The 25,116-nt window shown below is 39.8% G+C and overlaps 2 protein-coding genes across 2 annotated transcripts; both read left to right on the top strand.

The window, feature by feature from the left end:
* The first annotated feature begins 2,328 nt into the window (after positions 1–2,328).
* On the top strand, positions 2,329–7,615 carry myoz1a (myozenin 1a). The gene is made up of 6 exons (XM_069712281.1): positions 2,329–2,570; positions 4,152–4,238; positions 4,880–5,067; positions 5,538–5,799; positions 6,465–6,630; positions 6,712–7,615. Exons 2-6 carry the CDS (start codon positions 4,154–4,156, stop codon positions 6,944–6,946), a joined length of 936 nt encoding a protein of 311 aa, XP_069568382.1. The 5' UTR covers positions 2,329–2,570; positions 4,152–4,153; the 3' UTR covers positions 6,947–7,615.
* Positions 7,616–8,590: 975 nt separating this feature from the next.
* On the top strand, positions 8,591–23,849 carry hhat (hedgehog acyltransferase). Its single transcript, XM_069712293.1, has 12 exons — positions 8,591–8,704; positions 9,767–9,915; positions 10,012–10,076; positions 10,193–10,306; positions 10,415–10,609; positions 12,083–12,295; positions 12,661–12,838; positions 13,854–14,004; positions 15,773–15,808; positions 18,605–18,806; positions 19,284–19,428; positions 23,473–23,849. The coding sequence occupies exons 2-12, from the start codon at positions 9,795–9,797 to the stop codon at positions 23,619–23,621; spliced, it is 1,569 nt and encodes a 522-aa protein (XP_069568394.1). The 5' UTR covers positions 8,591–8,704; positions 9,767–9,794; the 3' UTR covers positions 23,622–23,849.
* Positions 23,850–25,116: the final 1,267 nt, after the last annotated feature.

Genomic DNA, 25,116 nt, shown 5'->3' with positions numbered 1-25,116 from the left:
TTTGCTGTGAGGTGACAGTGCTAACCACTGCACCACCGTGCCGCCCTTAATCAAAGTACGTTTGGCTTTATGTTGAAATAAAGTGTAAAAAGTCACATTTCAATTCAACATTTGCCACTGCATGGTGCTGTGGTGTGCTGGACTTTTCTCTGAGCAGTCAGAAGGGCATTTTGTTGTCTCCAACCTCCACACTCACAGGAAGCCTATATATAGGGTTGTTAATATAACAGAGACTATTTATGTATCATGAAAGTGACATTTTCCCAGGTCACGACTGTAATTAAGAATTAGTTCTTAATTTAACTGCTAAAAAAAGATCACATGAAAAAAAAAATTGGCTTCTAGTTTATGGAAAGTTTCTATTTCAAGATGTAATCTTTCAAGACTGCAATCATCATGTACAGTAGTTTCCATGGGACGGATGTTCAAGTAACAGAAACAGAACAGCAGTGTGTCTTCATGTCTTCTCTTTACTCTAATATTTGCTCGGCAAGCCATTTAATGTCAAAATAATTGCACTAGAGATCTTTTAGAGGACGGTCTCCAACTAAACTTCAGTAAAACTTGCCAAGCTGCTCTGATCAAGTAAATATGCTTGCACAGCTTTGCATAGTCTACAGTTATGTTATTCTATATTTTCACATCTACTTGCACTACAAGATGTTATTTATGTTTAAAACTGTGAATTATAATAAAATGTACAAATCCAGATGCTGCAATATGACATTTGAGCAGTATACAGTAAGATATGAGATGATTTTTAAGCCCTGATGAAAGACTACTTATGCATACGTTTTTGATCGTTATTTTGCATTTATTTATATTTAACAATAAAGATACATACACAGAAAGTTGCAGTTACTTCAGTATGGCAGAAAACAGAGCTAACGCTGAGGAAACTAAGGACATGTTCTTGGTCTTGTTTGGGGGCTTTACTAACCAGAAGAGCTCACATTCAACAGCTACAGTAAATGTAAATTACCTGTGGGGAGTTCTTAGTCAAGGTCACACTGGCAATGTTGGTCTGCGTGTCTGTCCGTCGGTGGGTCCACCACTTCCATCACTTAAATATCTTGACAAGTATGGTATGAATTGTAATGGAAAGGAATGCATGAACCCCAGAGTATGAATTCTAAAGAGTTCCTGTGACATTCCCTCTCAAGCTACCGGCAGGTCAAAGGTTTTAGTTTTCTGGGTTGGCCAAATATTTGCCGCAGAAATTCACAGTGTGGTGATCCCGACTGTTTCTCTAGCAATACTACAAGCCCTGCATTTGAAGAGGGATAGGTTTCGACTGGGTTTGGTGTGGACTCATGGAATCAGTATTTCCAGACTTTGTCCTATGGGTGTGCATCTCAGAGAAAATCTCTTTCAAATAATTCCACTTTAAAGTCACTGTTATGACCCTGAGTCGCAGGTTTCTTTAATAATGTGTGATATTTGTGTGATTTTTTTTTTTTTTGGAGCACTGTTCTCCCTTCATACCTGAGGGTGGTGCTGTCCACTTTGTTTTGTGTCACCAGTGTGTTAAGCAACAGATTGGACATGCGATGATGGCGCTGCCTTTTAAAGGATACCTACACTGATGCTGGTTACTCGTCTTTTTCATGGATTCCAGTCCGATCGACCGTGCATCTAGTCAAACTCTGAGATGTCCTTGTCTCCATGTTGTAAACATTGTAAATAGTATAAAAAGATCAGTCCAGATAACTCTTTAACGGTGAGAAAACGTTTTTGTTGAATTGTTTATTTTGATTTAACTTTAAATAAGTTGCCAGTATTTTATTTTACTTTTCTTTCATCACAGGTAAGTCAGTGTAAACTTATTGAGCTGGTTTTGTTCGTTTTTTTGGGGTGTTTGCATCCTCTCCACTACTTTTAGATGTGTTTACTTGAGTATCTGACAGCTTTGTTACCACGTGTTAATCATGTCTAGTCACGTGTTGCTTGAGAGAAACTGAAAATGTGACAATCTAGTGTCAGGTTAGAGTACAGCGGGGAGTAACCGAGCCGACCGTCGCACTGAAACACAAACACACATATACTTAACCTTCAACTTGCACTGAGCACTTGTGCGTACTCTACTTTCCCAGCCTCTCTGCGTACCCCAAACACACCTCTGAGTCCTCTGAGGTTATCTTATAGCTGACTTCTGTTCCCCTCATTCTGTGCTACTAAATATAGGCTTCTGAGCCATCTGCGAGAATGATTTTGTTCCCTTAATATCACCATCAGCACATTTAGCTGGCCAACAGAGAGACTTGTCCCCCACATCTTAACGCCCCCCTCCCCAATCACTATTCATATTCCTAACCTGAACCTCCTCCTCCTCCCGTCTTCACACCAACACTGCTGCCACCCACACCCCCAGCCCTCTGGAAGATCTGCCATCTGAGTGTTGGGTGGGTTTTGCACTTCCCACGACTGGGGTCCAGCCATACCTGGGGTCGGAGTCACTGAGGGATTTGTAAACTTGTGATCAGGATCACCAACTGTGAGCCCTGGGTCTCTTCTTCACTGATTGGTATTTATAGGTTTGTCTCTCCTCCCAGGATTACAACAAAAACGCGGTGAGTGGACCTACATCCCATCACTATGCTTTGTTCTGCTCATCGAACAGCTTCTGGATAAAACAAAACTGGGAAGATGTGCATTTTGTTCCCAAACATCATGTCTGCTGGTCACGCAGCTGATCTTAGGGGAAAATAATGGAAGACGACCTCAACAGTTCTGCAAATATTACCTTGAAGTTTGATTTCATGAAAGAATTTAAAAAGATTTAGAGAAGTAAACTGACTCTGGAAGTTGCTTTGCTGCTTAAAATGTTTTCCGTACGTCATAAAATGCCTAAAGGAATGGATGAATGTGCTGACCATCCCTCTCTGAGGGTGTTGCAGAGATTTTATATGGTGTTACCAAATCCTCAGAGGGGGGTGGTAAATCTGGACGCAGACTTCCCTGCTTGTAATTATTTAAGGGAATTGAAAGGGTGTCAAAAATCCTCCTCGTTAACATCCATTACTGACTCCAGTTCTCGCTCCTTTAATAAGAGAAGGCGAAACGCACAGAGAATTGTTTTCTGGGGGTGTGTATTGTGTTCTTAGGAGCTGCGTTGAGCCCATTTGATAGTCGAATGACGTCATTACACGTCGGTAAAATGTCTTGGCCTGACATGGCTTTTAAAAATAGCTGCAGCGGCTTGAGTTACAGCCCGTAGATGCGATGCGATGTTTTGCCACTTGACTGGGCCTTGAAGAAACTGTTGAGAGCTGAAGGTGCAGATATCTGTGCAGGGGTACAAAACAACTGTGTAACAGAAACACATAACGTCATGTAAGAGCCAGATGCATAGGTTGTAAAAATGTTGTTTGTTAATGTAAATATATTTCAACAGTAAGTGATATTTCAACACAAGAAAGAGAGAGAAGTGTCACTCCCACTTTGCCCACCTACGTGTTATCATGGAGAAGATTGGGGAATATGATATGAATAATGCCGACGCGGCTTTATGATTCCGAGGCCTTCACCGCAACTGCAGCAGACCATCACCGAAAGGAATTCAACTTCTGCCTAAACAACAGCATGCTTCTGTTTATGTTGACTCACTCTGTGTACAGATCTCATGTCCCCAAACAAACCTTGAAAAATGAGAGGCCCCGTGGTGACAGGCTGTCTGAAATGCTCAGGGCCTGTGAGTTCCCTGTCAGGGGTTGTTGGTGGCTGTAGGTGTTGATGGTGAAGGGTGAGCTTGAGAAGTTAGTGTGAATCAATTTGAAAATTGAAATGCAAACACGTCCTCGGTGTAGTTGAACATTTAGACTCAAATTACTGTCAGATCATTTCTTTGAATGATGCATTTTCACACTATTTCACACTTCAATGTGAAATATAATATCATAACTCGTGAAATTAAGCATCCTTTTATTTTTCTTTTGACTTCTCTTTTTGCTTTCAGTTTTATTTTATAGCAAACATTCAACAATGTGCAATGTTTTTAATGTTGAATTTGACTTTGTGCTTTTGTCTCATGGGAGAAAGACCTTCACTTTTACGACCGCTTTGTTTCTTCAAAAGATTTTCAAATGAAGGGATTTTATTTAGTTTTTCTGTAATCAGGATTAATGTTCTATGTTCTTTCCTGGCACCTCCAGTCATGCCTCTGGGAACACCTGCCCCCTTAAACAAGCGGAAAAAACCCTCCAAGATCATAACCGACCTATCACATATCGCTCAGAATGGTAAGGCTGACATGAAATGACATGGATATGAAACCACACTACCATTTCTCTGTACGACTCTTCCATATAAACACTATACAGAAATAGAAGGATGTTAGGTTGTCGGTACTGTGGGTGGAGTACTAATCTTTAAGATAAGCATGGATATTACATGCCAAACAATTACATAATAAGCATAAAATAGTAACTCAGAACAGATTGAAAAACTTCCCTAAACATAAGTCTAACAACAATATATATAACTCTAGGTTGAGTTTTTTAGTTCATGTAATCTGTTTTTTTTCTCTGAACAGGTTTCAAAGGAAACGTGTCTCTCTGGCACAAGAATTTCGTTTGGGATTAATTAAGTTCTATTTCATCCCATACGTAGAAATGCATAGGGAGAAGAATGAGGAAATGTTATAGGCATACTTAAACAAGCAGTTTTAAATGTATTTCATTCTTGAATGCATGTTGTCATTGTGTCGATGTCGTAACAAACTGAAATCAGATAGGACTGATGGCTGACTGGTTTAAGTTTTTTGTGATTTTTCTTCTAGTTTTTCACATTGGCATGTTACTACAGGTTATCATAAGTGCTACAAGTTACCTTTCTTAAATTTTCAAATGCTGTGGCCACTGATGGGATGTCCCTTACCTAGAGTATGAGTCGGAGCCGGAGGCATCTGAGTTTGACCTGGGAACAAAGATTCGGACTCCCAGAGACATCATGCTGGAGGAGCTTTCCCTGATGAAGAACCGGGGCTCCAAGATGTTCAAGATGAGACAGAAGAGGGTGGAGAAGTTCATCTACGAGAACAGCCCTGACATCTTCAGCAATGAGTCCATGGTGAGAACCTAGACTACAGTGAAAACAAAACCCAGTTACTTTTCTGTCATTTCAAAGGAAATGATCTCAGACGTTATTGATACCGGGTGAAGAGTACAATGATAAACACCACGGAGGAAACTTGATATATCTCCGAATTTAATGGAGAATTTTGGCCATGTTTGAAGAAATGTAATTATTCCTATACAATCTTGTTTTACTTATTATGACCATTTGAAAGAAACCTAATATTATTATGGCTCGATCATTTAAACCTTAAACCTTTTATCCTTCGCTCATTACCAACCAATCACACCAGCTACTTAGCAGTTTTTTGAATTGTCTGGAAGCAAGTAAGGACTCCTGGAGGACAATCACAGCTCTAAGCGCTCAGTAATGTTTTTTTCAGGTGGAACTTCTTATTTCAGAGGTAATACAAATCGATGTGCTGTGTCGCATTTTGTTGATAATATTGATCATATTTCTTTCAGGACAACCTCCAGAAGTTTGTTCCCGGTCTAGGAGGTCATATCAGGGTTCAGAAGATAAACATTGGTGGGCATCGTGTGAGCAACGAGTCTGGACATCTGTATCTAGGAGGGGTACATGGAGCAGGAGGGGCCCCAGTGCCTCCCCCGAAGCCCGGAAGCAGAGGTGCAGGAGCAGGAGGAGCAGGAGGAGCAGGAGGAGCAGGAGGACTGGGTGGGGACGATAAAGGTGGAGATGGAACCAGCGAGTGGTCTCCACTAAAAGGTTGGTATGATGAAAACGCAATCACGAAAAAACACGTCTCCTGAGATGGATTTAAAAACAAAAGAGAGGTAACTTTATCATGCAAAGTGCATAGGGAGATAATAAAATAAACAAACACGCATAAGATATAAATATATAATGTACACCGTCTTATCCAACCATTCTTAGACTTAACTATTCCATATATTAATGCAGAGTGTTTGTTGAAGTATCAGTTTCATGTTTGTACAGTAAACATGAACCAAGTCATCAGCAGCTAGTTAGTTTGGCTCAAATACCAGAAACAGAGGAAACATCTCTGTCTGAGAGTAACAAAATCGGACAACCACCACCACATCTATCACTCATTGAAATAATATATTTTTTAAACCAGGGGGTCACTGCGTCTGATTAAAAAGCCTATATAGGCCCAAAAGCCCCAGAATTCATATAAAAACACCAGAACGTGTAGTTTTTACATTTTGGTCTTTGTATGAATTACGCTTAGCTAAACTAAGCTAAGCTAACTATCTTTATTTAGAGTACAAACATGAGAGTGGCATCAATCTGTTTAATTAACTCTAAGCAAACGTTCAAGGTATATTTCCCAAACCATGAAACATTTTTATCTGCATAAATGACCCACAAACATCACATGCTGTCACGCTGGATGTTTTTCCTCACAGGAGGTGGAAAAGATGGCATAACTAAGAAGATGATGTTTGGGAAGACGTACATGTCGCCATGGGAGAAGGCCATGAAGGGTGATGAGGTTCTGGTAGCCACTCTGAAAACCACAATGGCTGCTCCCATTGACCAAAAGGAACTGCGCTTTTACAAGTGTTTCAACAGGTAGGTTCCTCGAAGGTCCGACTTTGTGGTTTCTTTGCAACAAACGGGAGCTTTAATTCACCTCTCTCCCTGCTTGGCTAGGAGCGCCATGCCCTTCGGTGGCTTTGAAAAGGCCAACCAGTTCATGAAATTCCAGCTGCCAGAAGCTGAGGCGACCAAACAGGAGCATGAGCCTGTAGTGGTGTACCAACAAGACATTGGCTGCCGGCCGTCCTTCAACCGCACTCCTATTGGCTGGATGAGCAGCAACGAGCCCGGCAGCATTCACATGGAGGCCGACGCTGTGCCTTTCGACGGAGAGACCGACGAGCTGTGAAAACACATTCATACTGCGGTTACACTCATTGTGCACATACACACAGCATGAATGCATGCATACACAATAGCATGCGCACGCACGCACGCGCACACACACACACACACACACACACACACACACACACACACACACACACACACACACACACACTAGATGAGCTTACAATTAACTGTTATCCCGATGAGTTTAATATCTCATTGTGAATAACTGAAAGCGTATATCTGTAATGTGGTCAGTGTTCATATCTTGCGCTGTATTTGGTTGTAAAGTCAAAGAAACAGGCAGTGGATGTTATGGGAAATGAAACATCAAACGTTTATTTGTTAAGATCTTAAGGTTGGTATAAAAACTCCTTTAATTTGTCAGAAAAGTTGCAGAGTTTGTCAAAAAGGAAAGAATGAATAACGTATGAAGGATATATTTATGCTATGTTACTGTTGTGCATGCTGTGTTAATGTCCACTTGTTACCATATGTGTTATTTCCCATTGCCTTTTTTGCTCTTAAGATTCTCTGATTATTTGTTGAGCTATAAAAGACCCTGTCTGATTCAGGATGCATGCATAGAGTCTGCTGCTGATCCCTTAACCTACTGATCCAACACAGTTTCTCCATAACAAACTGTAACTCTCCTATTGTAGAGTGATTAAAATGTGAAGAAAAAACATTTTGTGTATCTAATAATTCTTCAATTAAATTTCCAATGAAATCCATATAAATATCTACCACGTATAATACAAATGTCTGCAGCATTGCTTTGAGGTTGCCTGAGAGGAAAGCCTCAGTTGAAATCTGAAACTATTTTAGTGCACTATCAATTACTCATCAGCTATTTGCAGCTCAGCATGTGGCATAATAACTGACCTTTTAAATGATAGAGATGTCTTGCTAGTAATTGTAGATTCTGAAAGGAATCAGCTCAAAATGAAAAAAAGTATAAGTATCAATGATTACATATCATTTTTCATTTATTAGGGTATCAAATTATCCGGCAGCAGTAGATGTTTATTACGTAAAAGTAATACTACCATATTAAAGAGCATTCATAATGTTTTCATTATAGTATATGGAAGACTTAAATGCACACGTTTGGTGAGGGCTTTAGGGATCCCCCCCCCCCCAAAAAAATGTCTCATTAAAAAAAATATGAACAACAAAAAGACAGACACAAAAACTAATTTACAATATGCACCTGATATTGATAAAAGTATGCAGAAACAGGTACAATTCTCAATATTAAGTTTAACCAATGAATGCCACATATATTATTATATATATAATATATATAGATATATACTGTACTGTATATACTGTGCATTTTATATTTAAATTTTTTTTTTTACTGCTATTTTATTGCTTTTTATTATCTTATTGCTTCCTGTATGCTGCTGTAGCAAAAAAAAAAAAAAAAAAAATCCCCTTGGGGATTAATAAAGTAACTACCTAACCTAACCTATCCCATAATTCAAGCATGTTTTGTTCAAGAGATCTTGATCTTCATAACACCGGAGCTATACGACTTTCATTACAGCACTATCCACATCTGGCTGAGCCATTCCCGCACAGCTGGCGGCGATCATGCGCTAAAAAGTTTGTTTGCTACACTGGAAAAAAAAATAAATAAATAAAAAAAAACGAAGAAGAAGAAATCAGTACCTTTGAATTTTGGATGCCGGGATGTACGGTCCAAGCCCGGTCACACAGTGCAGTTCTGCAGTTTAAAGCAACGCAATGGACACCAGCCAAGAAGTATGAGGTAACGCTGCAACCTGCTCGAACCCTTAGCTGGCTCGGCTAACGTTAGCCGACGGTCATTTTGAGTAGGGACAGCTGGAGGGAGTTTCTTGTTTACTTTAGCAATGGGGGAAATAAACAAAAACAACTGGTTAAATTCAGCACGAAAACCCGAACACGGGCACCGAGGTGGTTTCGTCATACTTTTAAGATACGAAGACGATGCCGTCTTAAGCCTGTTTGGTCACGGGAGACGGGATACTTTACTCCTGGTTCAAATGGACGCGTTGCGTCATATCCAGCTACCTGAGGGCAGCGTTACCTAGCAACGGCAGTGCCTGGCAACGTTGTGACATCTCGTCAAGCGTTATTTCAATCAGTAAGATAAAAAATAATAATAATAATAATAATAATAATACGTGATGTTAAGCTTCAAGAGATTTCTGTCTTGTTTCAGATGAGGTAAAAGATGCATTAAAACTTTTTTTTTTTTTTTTTCCTATAAATGTGAATACGTTTTTAAAAGTTGTTTGCTAAGGGGCGGGGTGGGGGGGGAGATGACATACACTGACGTCACAGAGCTGTTTGTTCTAAAAGTAAATTAGTTATTTAGTTCTGATTTTACGCTAATATATGAGAAGCACAAACTTCGAGTCACCAGACTATGTGAGGATTTGGGGTAATCACGGTCAGTATCTCCACTTGCTGGTATCTGTTTCTGTAACAGTTTGCAGCTTCTTTTATGTGCAGTATAATAATATGCGTAAATTTGGAGTATGAGAAACTGAACAGCCCACCAGCAGGTTGGAGCCCACATCCTGCGTGCTGTAAAGCGACAAAAAGCTAGAAATCCTTTTTTTGTTGTTTCTTAATTTATTTGTGGAATTGCATGATTTGCTTTTTTCACATCAATGTGACACCTTCTATGCTGCGCATAATATTAGTGCTTATGGATCAGGTTAATTGATTAAGCCCGTGTGTGTGTGTGTGTGTGTGTGTGTGTGTGTGTGTGTGTGTGTGTGTGTGTGTGTGTGTGTGTGTGTGTGTGTGTGTGTGTGTGTGTGTGTGACTTATTCTGTTTTAGGTGCACTACAGCGCAGTGATTTTGCCTGATGACATCTAAATCAAAGGCCCAGTTGGCAACTCTGCCACAGACAGAGATCCTTGCGTACTGGGTGCTGTCCTTTGGCTCTCATCTGTACTCTTTCTACCAGCTGCACAGGTTCTCCAAAGGTAAGGTAGATAGACCAATATCAGTGTGTTAGATGGATGAAACGAGAGGAACGGGTCAATAAAAATGAAGCTGCCATTTCCTGCTTTGTCCCACAGAGCATGAATCAGGATTAGAGAGAGAGTCGCAGTTGGAAAATGGCCTTCTTCAGGGTTTTAAAAGGGTAAGTTCAATGCTGAATATGCTGATTTAAAGCCCAGTCTAAACCAACATTAGGGTACGTCTCACTGAGAGTTTCTTTTAAGCCTGTAGAGTAGTCTTAATTCTTGTTTTTGTCAGGATCCATCAGACTTTGAGTGGAATTTCTGGACTGAATGGGCCAAGAAGTCTTTACTGTGGACTCTTATTGGTCATGGAGTAATATCAAGATTGACTAGCATCTTTTACCCTAAGGTAGGAAGCAGCTGCTACAGTACTGGTAAATGGAATATAGCTATTAGCTGGAAGACATTTTAATCCAACGCAGTGTTTTTTTAGTTTTTTTTTATATTTCTCCTACAGTTTAGAATACCTGCACTTGCTCTATACGGCCTCTTAGCAGCCTGCAGTGTGCTGGGGGTTAAAGGTGTGAGCGTGCTGCTGGTACATCTGGGCCTGTCCTTTTCAGTGGCCCAGCTGCGAAAGCCCGCTCTGTCATGGGCATGTAACCTGCTGCTCCTCTCCACACTTCACATCCAGACACTTCAAGACATCCAGGTGGGTTGTATTGCCTGGATTTTACTATAGCATGTTTTTATATTGCATTCAAATCACAAAACCTTTTACTTCTTAAAAAAAAAAAAAAAAAGCAAGTACAGAGTTACCAAACCTTATTAAGATTTAGAGTGAAAGAGGGTCTAGATGTTGGCTTAAAATCTTGTCTGAGGTCAATGTGATCAATAAGGGTGCACCTTTCCTTTACACCAGGTGAATATGTGAATGTGGTTCTAAAACGGATCAATTCACTGCATCAATCAGGCAAATTTCTGTAACAACTTATTGTATTTATACACTGATAAAATCATCTTGAGTTAGAGGGAAGGACCATACAGCACATGAACAGAAAAACACTTAATACTTCATTACGATATTTGCCATAATTCTGATTTGTTCAACATCTGTATTGCTCACACAGTTAATAGAAAAACTCTTAAAATGATTAAAAAACAAACAAAAAAAAACAGCACTTTAAACTATAACAAAACTGGACTTATATTTAGCTGTACATGCAATTTGTACAAGATCAAAGACCATTAATCTCCCACAGAAAGCAAAAACATGAAAGAAAAGTACTCGTCTCTTCCCATTAACGGAGCACAGCCATTTGGTTTCCTCACCTGCTTCCTAACAAGCTAAATAGGATTAAGTAAACTATACTACTCAAAAACATTGTTTGTGTTCATACCAACACTGTAGGAATTTAACATTTCTTTTATGTTCTAAAGAATTTCTTTCAGTGTTTCACAAATTGTGATTGTTACCAAATGTCGTATTTGAAAAGAACACAAGAGGGCGCAAGATACTAAGGAGATGTACGGCCATGTGACCGTTCAGCTCCCTTATTCTGTATCCATACCACTCGATATAAGCAGAGTGAATTCATAGGAAAGTATGTGTTTCAAGCAGGTTAGTTACGGTATTTCCTGAGGATTAGTCGATGGGGAAAACAATCTCAGTTTCCACCTACATGCATTTGAAAAAAAGCTATGAAACGCAATTAACACCGTGATGAACATAACAAAAATACAGACCAAAGAATATTTCAAATCAGTTCTTAATGCGATTTTAGGATCTCAATTACATTTAACGATTCAGATATTTCACTTCATTTAGGATCGTCTAACTTTCTCTGCTTATAAAACAATCTCTAAAAACACTTTGAACTGCACAATATCTGAGGTACCAAGCCCTTAAACTGAGGCAACTAAGCTTCAGTTATAATAGTTATAATATTTGTGTTAAGTAAAGTGAAACTGACTTAAATCTGCCTCAAATCTTCCTACATGTAATGATATTTCAATTGCTGCTAAGCAGATCACTTCAAAAATAGTCCTTTTTTTTTTTTTTTATCAATATCTGGTAAGAATATTGCCAGATTTTCTTGTGTAAATATGATGTAACATTACTATGAATACCAGGATTCCCCAGGAAGGTGTTGGAAATAATTGGCCTTCCCTCTGTATTACACAGAGAGGCTGGTATAAGACTGAGGAGGAGTACTATCTGCTGCTCTTCAGCATTGCTGTCTGCGGTCTGCGCTTCATCAGCTTCAGCCTAGATCATTGCTGGAGCCCTTCAGACCTTGGCCGAGTTGTGCACCTCTATTGGTTGTTTTCATACACCTTCTATCATCCTTTTTTCTACAATGGACCCATTATCACGTACAAAGACTACACCGAGCAGGTAAGACCCAGCACGGGCGACTCCTGAATTCAACTGCGATTTCATGTCTCTCTCCTGTTTTTATCTGGAGGAGGCTGAGACTGATTGCTGCTTCTAAATACAGGTCTCTTTAAAAAAAAAGTTTTAAAAAAAAGTAAACAAGACATCAGTAGTGAGGTATTTACAGTACATGGGGGCTGGGGCTGGAATTAAAACCATTTATTTGGTCTGACATTGTCTTCAACATCACCTCTGTCAAATTTATACTTGTTTATTTTCATTGTAGATTTATAAATATTTAAACGGCATGTTATTTGATTTTTTTTTTTTGGTTGTAAAGATTCAACCAGTAACTCTTAACAAAGTGCCCTCTGCTCGGCTCACAGATGCGGAGGCCTGCTGAGGAGAGCGACGGGAAAGAATCTGCTCTCAGTTACTTGGTGCTCAGATCAGGACGGATCATACTGTGGTGGTGCATCGCAGAATACATGATCCACGTTATGTACATGCACTCCATCCAGTCTAATGAGACCTACATTGAAATTCTCCCTCCTTGGGCTTTGGGTAAGTCTTCAAACTGTCTCTATTTTGGGAGTCTCAGCTTTAATGTCTCCCTGACACTTCAGACAGGCGCCGAACATGTTTTTGAGATGAAGAACTTAAAAACAAGTTTCCCCCACAGGATTTTGTGATTTCTTAAACTCCATCAGATATGTTGATTCCTGACTTACTCATACATAAATCACACTTGATCTACATGCACAGAACCTCTTAAACAAGTCCAATGTAGTTCAAAGTTATTGAAAAGCAATTGACCAAGTGAAGGATGTTAAACATGCACTAAAGACGAATGCAGACCAAAACAATCAAAACCTTGAATGATCAACAACAAAGTATAGATACTAAAACCACAGAATACTACATAAAAAGCCGGATATTATTATTAAAGATATCAATATTTTCAGGCTGTTTCAGCGGCTTGGAGCATAATCCATAACTCATACTCTGATCAGTGTTGTGTTTTTGTTTGTAGTTGATGTATTAATTTATTTGCTTTTGCATTTATTTTCACAAGTTAAATGTGAGATAAATTTAAGTTAGCCAGGCCCTCTGCCCTCTGACAGCCCCTTTACGTCTTTGTAAGACACATGGAGGTGTATTTATCTACACAGGTAAGCTACTGTGTTGCGTACTGCACATTCTCTGCATACCCAGCTTCATGCTGCTAAATCTTTAAACATAAAGCACCTCTGGGATCATGAAGTCATTCATTCTAACTCTTGGATGTCCTGCCTGCCCCCCTAGTTACCATAAACAGGTGGGAAAATGTCCATAGATCATAAAAAGGCAGATTTATAACCATTTATTCAGCATTTCTTTAATAGCAGCAGTGAATCGTGTTGGCCAAGTTCTAACGGCATCTATTGATCCCTCCTCTGTTGCTCCTCTGAACTTTGGCCATCAAAATAAAATTATATCGACTTAACTGAGGAAGATCGCCTTTTAAATTTATAGAACCTTTCTTAATCATTACAATAAGAACTATTAGTTATAAGATGTCCTCTACCCCCTCTCACAGGCGGTCTGGCCCTGGCCCTCGTCCAGTTCTTCTACGTGAAGTATCTGGTACTTTTTGGCCTTCCATCCATGCTCGCTACTTTGGATAAACTGGTCCCCCCAAATCTTCCTCGCTGCGTCAGCATCATGTACAGTTTCACGGGGATGTGGAGGTAAGAGCAGACAGTGGAAACAACTTCACTGATATAAATACAGTATAACACTGGTCTCACAGCATTCCTGAACACTTCCATGACTGGAAAAGCTAGCATCCCTGGTTACCTTGAGGAAAAGGTCAATTTAATGTGTAGTGCTTTAAAGTACTCACTGTGCTTTAGCAATCAGATTCAGACTGAGCACAGAAAATTGTTTCTTCTTGTGTCATTACTGGCAATCAGAACAATTGGTCACCGCCACACCAAGAGCATTATATAATTCTTTAAACGGTTTGTGCACTGCGACCGATTCTGTATTTTCTGGCCAAAGATGAGTTTGCTTTTCTCTCTGTAAACTTGACGCAACAAACTAAGTCATGACACAAAATCTGATAAAGTCAAAAAGTTATAGATGGTTAATCACAACTATGTGTCCGTTTTATTTCCAGTATGAGTATTATACATGTTCCAAGATGCTTTCATCTTTCAGGTTCATTTCAGATTTCAGGTTCGGTGATGGTTTATTAAGGGTTTGTATGCACACAAACACCTCATGTTGAGTTATTTCTGTCACACCCACCTCCACAAAACTGGAATCAAGCTTGTTTATGACACAAAGTACTGTCTCCAAAAAGATTATGCCCATTTTTTGCTGAAGGGGTCACAATTGCTCAAGTTAATGAACGCTCAGTGCAGTGCTGGCTACACAGGCATACAAATACATATTCAAATATAAAAAGGAAAAAAGTTTTTAGTGCTTTGGAACATTCAGGTAAACATTTTGTGTCACTCTGCTATTCATTTTTGATCACTTACCACCTCATAAAAAGACTTGAAGTGTTGTTGATATACTGCAAAATATAGACATTCATTTAATTCCATTAAATAATAAAGAAAATCGAGTTAATGTAAAGGTGCAACTGTTTGTATGAAATGTATTGCACTGACAGGTGTTTCTACCGTTCTGTCCATCACATTTACATGAGTGAGGGCGGGCTAAATAATAGAAACACCTCTATATAATGCACTGCAGTTCAAAAGCATCACAAACTACATCCTCCAAAGTACTAATAATCATCATAAAGTTGAATAACACCTCACTAAAACCTTCATGAAAGGACTCTTTACTGCACGGCTGTTTTAGCTTAGTGCACCTAATAAATTAACAACTGAGTGTACAGACATTCAAACAGAAAACACCTGCAATTAAATGCAAATCTTTGTAATATACAATTTAAAAAAAAAACGTGTTGGGATCTGGCAGAAAAGGAGCGTAATACTGTAAATTTACCAGGCGGCGCATAGTATCCCGGCTGTTTATTTCACTTTTTAATAGCACAATTATTCCTGTTTCCAAATGTGTTTAGCAATGAGAAATGCACCCTTAATTTAGACCACATAAAGTTTCAAATGGAGAGCTACATGTTTGGTTTTGCAGCAAAAAAAAAAATAAATAACAACAGAAAAAAACATTTCTTCAGCTGTGGGCTCAACCAACCAATATGCTGACATTGATGCACTCCAATCCCGGCCTGCGTGTGCTGAGCTGGCCAATGTTGACAACATTGATGGATTGCATAAAGCTGTCCACTGACATCATTGGAAAAACAGCTCCAGTTTATAGACAGTGCCAAATCTAATCTTCTTAATGACAAAGAGACATACACACACATGCATCATGGGTGCTGCTCAGTTTATACCAGAGGCCCAGTGCTCAGGTGTTTCTTACTCAATGCTATATTATTATGTAAATTTGTCATTCAAATGTCAATTTTGTCACTCTCAGGCACTTTGATGAGGGGCTGTACCGATGGCTCATCAGGTAAGAGGCCCTTCATGAGCAGTGGACTGACTAATTCAGATGTTGGTGCTTACAAAAAAAAATGTGTAATGTCATCTAAATCAAATCAATCACTGTCTATCTATCTATCTATCTATCTATCTATCTATCTATCTATCTATCTATCTATCTATCTATCTATCTATCTATCTATCTATCTATCTATCTATCTATCTATCTATCTATCTATCTATCTATCTATCTATCTATCTATCTATCTATCTATCTATCTGCCTGTCTATCTATCTGTCTGTCTGTCCATTCTATTATTCTATCTATTCCCTCATACTTGGAATAATTGCATACTCTATTTGTTATTTATTGCCCACTTAAAGGGCTCATTTCCTGTGGGGCACTGAACTTGCCAACTGAATAACCTTAAAAAAAAAAAAAAATTAAAAAAAAAAAAGGTGCCATTCTCTGGCTGCCGGTCCACATGTTTCATCATAATGGACGAGGATGCCGCATTTGCATGGAGGCTTTCTTATGATTATGAGGTTGCATGTTGTAGCTGAATAGTTCCTCTGTTGCGTTACTGCTCGTGTACCCTGGAGAAATGCCTCCTTGTTTAATATGTGCATATGTAATGGGAGCATTATGTGTTCGCTCACTTGTACTTTGGACAACGCACATTATTAGTTTGTTTGCTTTTTAATGATGCACACTCGGCTGAATGCGGCCTGTCGGGAGTTTATGGTCTGCTTGGTAGACGCAGGTTGCTACATCACGGCAACACTACAGTCGCACGGTTGTCAGAGAACACACTGTGGTATTCTGAGAAAGTGTTCCCTGTCTTCGTTATTATTTTGCTAATTAGTGTTTGGGTTGGCAGGTTTTTATTTCTCCACTACTCTGACAAGTACAATATGACGTGTACGTGTGCATCTGCTTCTTTTTTTTCTTTTTTTTTATCTCGTGAAACAAATGCATATCAAAGAGTTAAAGTGGCTCCAATTTATTTGCTAAAGATCCCAGAATTTAAATTGCAAATGCAGGTTTCCATTTTAATCCGTGTCCATTGGAAATGGTTTTTCTGCTGCTTAATGGCATCACTTGCAATTATCCTGCTGCACATGCAAAATGATACCCGTGACACAATGCCCCTACGTTCCTTCTTTCAAAAGTGCTTTTAAAGAGGTTTTAATGCAGTTCTGAAATTCTGTGGAAATTGTCTGAAGAGCGCTAGATGAGAGCGTAGGTGTTAAATGATGTGCTCTACATGACTCACTGACACCCCGTCTCCCTGGGCAGCTAAGTGGCTCATTCTTCGCCATTCCATTACGCCTTGCTTGCCTGTGTGCCGCCGCGTCTCAGGTTCTGTTTCACTCGCATTCAGTTATCGGCCAACAAAAGAGCTCTTACTGGGCGATTGATTGAGTTATTGCCGCTACATATGAGGAGGAGAGTTTGATCCCATGTCTGGGGGAATATTAGCTGTAAATGTTTAAGTTGGGGCATAGGTTGGGATTGTTGGGAGGTCAGCATTTAACTTTGGCTCCGATTGCATTTAAAGCAAAACAGATACTCTGTGTGTCGCTATGAGCACACAGGAAACAAAATATTTCCTACTGACAGTTTTTAAAGCCTGTCAGCATGTTGGTTGCACCATCTGCTTGAAGAAATCGGGTGTTACATAATTCATTGCTTATTCAGGTATTAATGTATATCTCAAAATGATCATATCTTGATTAACATCTGTTTCAAATACATCTACATCTAAATAAATTAAATGGAAGAAGAGATGCTCGGTAAGTTCAGGTGCTCACTTTGCTTTGGCTCTAAAGCTCTGGTATCTCTCCATCTGTTCTCGCACCCACTTTCATCCGCCAATACGGCTGAGCCGGCCACTCTATTTAAGGCTCAGAAAATGCTGGCTCATCTTTCAGGAACATTGATTAGCCACAGGGTGGCTGAAATAATTAGTTCCCAGCTCAGCAACACAACACACAATGAGATGTTTGTTAAGTGTGTTAGACTGATGTAGCGTGTTCAGACGCTTTCGGTGCCTCTGGGACAGGCGAGGTTCTCACAGTATCTGGGGCCATTTCTCTTCGCGACAGGCGCCACATTTGTTAGTGATTTGGGGGACATTATTCACATCAAGTGGGCCATCACGTGCAGCTTCTATTTGTGTACCGCAAACAATGCAATCTCATTTATACCACTGCACAATGACATATACTGCATATTTACTGTTTGATAAATTACCTCATGACAGATATGTCTACTTCATGTAACTGTGTGTTAGGTTAGGTTAGGTTAGGTTAGGTTAGGTTAGGTTAGGTTAGGTTAGGTTAGGTTAGGTAGTTACTTTATTAATCCCCGAGGGGACATTTTTTTGCAGTTTTTATCAGTTTATTAACCAAAATGCCGAAATCAGACCGAAACAAAATAACAAGGGCGAGCCTGCTGAAAAGTTAAGGGTGTCAAGGGTTTGGTGGGAATCATAGAAAACACTTTGGAGCGATTAACCCAGTTGCAGTTGTTAAAAACTTGGCACGATTGACATTCCCTGGAGTGCCTCTATTTTCTAAAGTGGACAGCTGAGCCATGTTTATTTGATTTAAAACGATTCAATGAACATGATCATTTCTGTGTCAGGTGGTCTTTGCAATTCACCGGTGCATTGTGGTGCCATTTTTAACCATCTTTTGTGTTACATGTACACCATTTCCTGTCCTGTCCTATGACTGTTGTTCAGTTTTAACACTGTATTCATCCTACTGGATTGTTGAATTGAATTGCTTATTGTTTCCATGTTATGTACTCGTGTTTCAGATACATCTACGTGCCGCTGGGAGGTTCACAGCACGGTCTTCTTTACAAAATGTTCTCCACTGGCCTCGCGTTCGGATTCGTCTGCCTCTGGCACGGTGGTCACGATTACTTACAGTACTGGGCCCTGATGAACTGGGCTGGAGTTCTGGTGGAAAATGGACTGAAGTCTCTCTTGGCTTCTTCTGTTGTTCGCTCCATAGTCGTAAGTTTCCGGCCTCTGGTAGTCTAAAAACATTAGAATACAAAATATTCCCTGGTTAGATTGGATGTTCAGTCAGACATAATTAAATCTTTCCTGTAGCAAGAAAAAACAAAAGGGTCATAGAATCTGATTTAATAAGAGATAACACCTAAAGAGGCTACGGTAACTACAGTTAGGCGAAAACTGGTTGGATCCTGTCATATCTAATAGCCACATACAGATAATATCCATGTGAGTGAAAGTCTGTTTGCAATACTTTACCACAACAGAGATGCTCAGGCTGCTTCTTGGGCCTGTAGCCTTGGGAGACGGTTCATGTTCTCAAAATAGTACAAGACTCTGATGGCACACTGTGTAATCCTCTGAGTTTATGGTCACACAGTTCATTAGCGCCAGGTGCTCCTGTGTTCTTTCTAACATTTACAAGGGAAATTTCTTGTGCTTCTCCTTTTGCCTATTTATTTATTGATTTCCCAGGAGCGGAGTTTCTCCACGGGGATGAAAAGGCGTTGCATTGCCCTTCTCTCTGCCTTCTCCACTTCCATGCTCATCCTCTCTAATCTGGTGTTCCTTGGGGGCATACATGTGGGGAGAATCTTCTGGAAGCGTGTCTTCTTTCAAGGTAAAAATTGCCTTCCACAAAACTCACTCGACGGGGATGTGCACGTGTGCCTTTATTTTAGAGGATTGTTAGTATCCGACTTTTAATATGGCAGTTTAGTTGTATAGTACATCACTTTTTCCCTTTAGGTAGTGGCAGCAGCTAAGGTTAGTATGTTTAAAGTGTGTTAGAGGGAGGCCAGCTTACATCGAGAAGAAAATAAAATCATAGATAAGATATAATAAATGATTAAAATTATTCTGTTCAGTTGGTCTGTATATCAAGCAGTATTAGATAACAAGGCTATTTTATGCATCTGCACGGGCAAACTCTCCCAAATAGAGAGACATCTGCTTCATGGTTGTGCCAGTCTCTGTTTTGCTCTCTGTGTCTTTATTTGGCTCATTTGGTACCTAAAGCAAGATGGCAGGCCCTCCTGAAGCCTGCCTACTTATGATAAGCAGTCTGAGCTGCACTCGCCGCTGGGCTGACTGCAGAGTCAGGGCTGGCAGCTCACTGGCAATACATCGTCATATAATCTATTAACTAAAACTTGTTTATTAATGCTGAATTGAAATACATAGTTTACACATATTTTAAAGTGGCATTAACATATTTGTTTGGGGCAGTGGAAGAAGCTGGAAACAAATAATGACATGTTATTACCTTGTTGAGTTGATACAAGTGATACACATTAGGAAACAGTCACCTATTTATCTCTCTCATCGTTGCTCTCTTTGTCTCCACCACCTCCTGAGGGAAATATGTAGCTCTTTAGCTGCTACTGTGTTCCACAGTTAATCGCTAACAGTGTCAGTCTGCTGGAAATAAGGTTCATGAAGATCATTAGAGTGAACCCAAACATTAAATTCTGGGGCCCTAAAACTAAAACAATGAGCTAAAAGATGCTACAATGTTACACAGAGCATTATACAAGGTTTTTTTTGACCCATTGTTAATATAAAGATATTGATGTGCACCTTTAGTTTAGAATAACAGTATATAGCTGGTATTGATGTGAAGGGTTTGCTGTGATCAGGGTTAAAGGTCAAGTAATGTGAACTGTTACCGCTTTTTGAGGCCTAATATCTAATTAATGATGAGATTATTTTCAGATGAACCGCCAGAAAACTCAAAAGAACAAATGACTTTAGCAAATGACACCAGCTACAGAGACAAAAACAGTGTTTTGTACCAGGCTGTAAAGATGTTTATATCTGCTGTAATTGGGCATTTTAACATGGCGGTCAATGGGGATTGACTCACTTTTAGAGGCAGCCTCAAGTGACCATTTGAGGAACTGCGGTTTTTGGCTCTTCCGCACTGACTTAATTTTTCAGCCCCGGAGGTTGCCCTTTGTGTAAAACCTGAATGATGTGCGACACTAAAGGCAGCTCTGTGATGACTTCCTCTGCAGCGGAAAACAACGGGCTCAGATTTCGCAACATTTACAAAACTTTGGACTCCTGCACAATCTTTGTTTTCCTTCTTCTTTATTGCCATCTATTACTTCATCACCTCTAATTATGTCACACAGTCTGCGGGCCTCTTAAAGTTGAGCCTAAGCAGCCTCACAAAGGTCATATTCCAGTCAATTGTTAAGCTTTATTGTGACAGTAAAAATTTGTTGGAAGCCTGGCATGCCCAAAGCAAATGATGCGTAACATTATGCTTCTTTCAGTCCACCCTTCTCTCACACACACACACACACACACACACACACACACACACACACACACACACACACACACACACACACACACACACACACACACACACACACACACACACACACACACACACACACACACACACACACAAACAAAACAATGGGCTCAGATTTCGCAACATTTACAAAACTTTGGACTCCTGCACAATCTTTGTTTTCCCTCTTCTTTATTGCCATTTATTACTTCATCACCTCCAATTATGTCACGCAGTCTGCAGGCACACACACACACACACACACACACACACACACACACACACACACACACACACACACACACACACACACACACACACACACACACACAATACTGTAGACTCAGTGTAAATAAGTGAAGAGAAACCTAAAAATAAGAGCAGGCCGTTTGGAAAAAACTATTCTTTCGTGAATTATTCAGAGCAAGAGCTGGAAACCAAACTAAGAATCTCAGTTTGCTTTTATGGTGATTTAGTAAGATTTTTTTTTTTAAATAGTAAAAATAAAGACTAAAAAATTTGGAATAGATGGTTTAAAAAAATATATATTTATCAATCGTTCTGCATTTGCTGATTTCACTGTGTTTGTTGTACTCTAAATTGAGATATAATGAATCCAGCAGAAATGCCTGAGCCAGTTTCTTGTGTCTGAATAACAAATCATCGAGGGTGAGCTGTGCTTTCATTTACATGAGATCAATGCTTTTAAATCAGCCTGTCTGAGATTTTTAGTGGTGCAGGCAGTAGCATAATTGCTCTCTGACCTCTCTGGTGAAATGCACAAAACACAAATTCCTAATCCCGCTCTTATCTTGTTCTACTTCAATTCTGAATGGAAATAACAGTTTCCACTACAAAAGGTCTCAGGTTAAGGTGAGTGTGACAACAACAGCCAATTTGCTGTTCACACCTTGTCAACTGAGGAGCAGCTTTGTTTGTGTTTATACCTGCAGATGGGCCTCCTTGATGATTCATTCACAACCATCGGTCATCACATAATGTACTGGTTAATTGAAAGTGTCTTTTTAGTCTTTGAAATATTACGTCCTAAAACGTTTCCTGTGAAGTAAATCACTAATTCAGAGCTTCACTGTGTTGGGCTTGGGAGGATGTATTGGCAGAAAAACAATACTATTTTTATAATTATATTTTCATTCGCATGTAATTTACATAGGGAGCTGGTCCTCCTTCATGGAGCCCGCTATGCCATGTTTCTACAGTAGCCCAGAAGGGACAAACCAAACACTGGCTCTAGAGAGGGCCCTTCGCTTTTTCTTTTTTCTCATTTACCGGCCTTACTGTACGTTTAGTTTGTTAGTTGCCTCTAAGTGGCTTCTTCCTCCTCAGTTAAACTCAAAGCACATTGTTAATCAAGTGGTAAATGAAACTACGGTGTAATCACAGCATTGGTTGATTGGAGCTATAGTAACATGCAGCTGAAGGAAAACCGGTTATTCATTTATTTTTGTTTCCTCTCTCTGTCTCCTTGCCAGTAAGTCGGCTACGCTCCAAAATTGCAAGGAGAGCCAACTAATTTCTGAGTTTTGGCCAAATGTTTCTCATATTTGGCTCGTGGTGTTTGCCTCCTTTATCTTTGACTTTTCACTCTGAGAGTTTTAGTTTCAGTAACAGCAAAGGTTGGACGCCTGGCTGGAGAATGGATTTCACACTGAGGGCGTTAATGAAATGTACATACCTGCGAAGACTGAACACTGGGATGTCTTGGCTCATGATGCATGCAGGGCCCCGGGCTTAAAGGCTTTGGATGATAAATATATATGTCAGAAATGAATAATATCATAATACTTTCAATGAAAATGGTTCAAATTGTGTCTAATGTGATTAAACCTACATTAATAATTGGCTGGCATTTACATAAGAGCCCTTAAGGGGAAATTTTCAGAATTACATCAAATGTTATTACCAAAATATGGCTTTGCTAACCGTAGCTCATGTAACCTTTCTCTTCCGCTGACAGGAAACTGACAATACAGCTGTGCATAAAGCAGCCAGTGCGTACGTGAATTAGATTTTGACATGAATAGAAAAGAATAGAGCAGTGAAAAGCATTGTGGGTGCAGGTGCAGGCTCCTGAGATGATCTGGAGGCAGGCCAGTCGAGGAGGAGGTGCAGACAGCTGCCCTTACCTGCCTGCTTGACCCTCGAAGAAGCTGCTATGAATAGAAAAAAGAGAAAAACTGTAACACAACACAGTACGGCAGTGAAATGACCAAAACAGCTTAAATCAATTTTATCACTATTTGTAAAGGAATCCAGATTATTATTATTTTTATTTTTTTTTGTCGAAATATTTCCCACAGATTAAAACTGATGAGTATGTCGGTTTTCTTTTCATTTCAGGCTGGTGCACCATGTTCCCACCGATGCTAGCTTTCCTCTACTGCTTTGCTCAGATTGGACTTGAGCGGACTTCTAACCCACCACGAGTCACCTTGACTTTGTCTCGGAGTGAGAATCCCTGCCACCGGACAACCAGAACAACCTGCTGACTCCAGCGCCTCGTCCCTCACCAGCTCAGAGCCTCTGTGGTGAACCTGGCTGACGGCCACGGAAGCTGTCCGAACCTGGCTGAGGTGCAGCTGAGCAGCCACTTTCCTCAGCCTGCAGGACCACACAAAACCTCTCTATAAGCCAACGGAGAGAAATGTCTGTACTTTGTTTAAAATACAAGTTCACACAAGCTTTAATAAAATGTTGTACATTCAGGAAGTCTCTAATGGAAGTCTTGAGGTGTGTTTTCTACCCAGTAAGCTACACCAAATCACTGTTATTCTAAGAAACTGTAAAAGAAAATGTGGACCCGGAATCTGTCGTGGTTATACGACTCTGATAAGGTATTGCTCAGTGGTGCGGTAAACTGGACACATTTTATATTTATTGTCCTCCTCTAGCCAGCCACAAAAAGCAGTTTGTTCATTCAGAGGTAAACCAAAGGCAAAGAAGACTGAACAGAGCAGTTGGGACCTGATCAATGGCTTTGTTTTATCCTACGGAAATATTTTGGGTGAAGCCGAATGACACTAATATCAGTGGAAGTAGTGCTAAAAAGCTTTAGAGCGCCTACGCACCAACTTTGAATTCAAAACAGAATAAAATGTTTGACATTTAACTGCTGTGATGGAGCGGAAAAAAGTTTTTGGGCAAATGTGTAACAGAGCCCATCAGCTTGTAGCTCTAAAAAGTTTAATTTTTCAGTGCCACAATCAAACAGCTGCATTGCTTATTCTACTGAAGACTGAAAGGGCCTAGACATGGCATCAAAATTGGAAACGCCTAAGAAAACAAACATTTACTTACCCAAAAAAATGGATATCAGAATCCTTTGAGGACACGTTAAATGAACGTCTGTTACATTCAAGCTCTCGCCAAATGAGTTCTGCCAATGCTGATCAACTGCTTGATATATCTCTGTATTTCACAGTATACAGAGTTTTTAAATCTGGTGTCTGGTGAGACATTCCCGCTCTGGATGAATGCGAACTATCACACGTGAGTGGCATCGATCCTCTCATGAGACGTCCGTCGGGTGACCCGCCTAACCTCCGGTTTAGCCCTTAAAGAGATTTGTCAAAAGTATTGGAAAGCATCAAGTGACAATCACCAAACTATGGAGAGTTTAATGGGAAGGTTCAATCAAGGTCAATGATGTCTTCACATGACTATAGGTTCATTATTATGCAATCATTTTGATAACTGATTCATCTTTTCACTACTTTATATTATTGTAAATAATACGAAGGGTTAATTTTTTTGTATTCTCGTTTGCCAGACAGGTGATGGATTAACCTGGAAAATAATCTGCAGATTAGTCTGTAATGAATCATGTGTGGCTGTCTATTGAAGCGGGTTTAGATGACCTGTTAAAAGCTTTTACCTTTAAAAACCAACAAGCAGACATGTGACCCATCTTGAAAGCATGTGGCTCGTTACTTCTAAACTGTGTTTAATAGAAAACTGCTGCCATACACTTATCTATGCTTTTTT

This window comes from Brachyistius frenatus, unplaced genomic scaffold (genome assembly GCF_029030835.1).
Source record: "Brachyistius frenatus isolate BFR_SWC_R1_liver_20210118 unplaced genomic scaffold, ASM2903083v1 Contig_108, whole genome shotgun sequence".
In the NCBI taxonomy this organism is placed as follows: Eukaryota; Metazoa; Chordata; class Actinopteri; family Embiotocidae; genus Brachyistius; species Brachyistius frenatus.
The sequence above is the reverse complement of the archived record's forward strand: the minus strand, read 5'-3'. Positions and strand labels throughout refer to the sequence as shown.

Coding starts and splice junctions, on each gene's coding strand:
- myoz1a (XM_069712281.1), top strand. CDS start 4,154: ATGCCTCTGGGAACACCTGCCCCCTTAAACAAGCGGAAAAAACCCTCC. Junction 4,239..4,879: donor ATCACATATCGCTCAGAATG/GTAAGGCTGACA, acceptor TCCCTTACCTAG/AGTATGAGTCGGAGCCGGAG. Junction 6,631..6,711: donor TTTTACAAGTGTTTCAACAG/GTAGGTTCCTCG, acceptor CTGCTTGGCTAG/GAGCGCCATGCCCTTCGGTG.
- hhat (XM_069712293.1), top strand. CDS start 9,795: ATGACATCTAAATCAAAGGCCCAGTTGGCAACTCTGCCACAGACAGAG. Junction 10,077..10,192: donor TTCTTCAGGGTTTTAAAAGG/GTAAGTTCAATG, acceptor TGTTTTTGTCAG/GATCCATCAGACTTTGAGTG. Junction 10,307..10,414: donor CTAGCATCTTTTACCCTAAG/GTAGGAAGCAGC, acceptor TTTCTCCTACAG/TTTAGAATACCTGCACTTGC.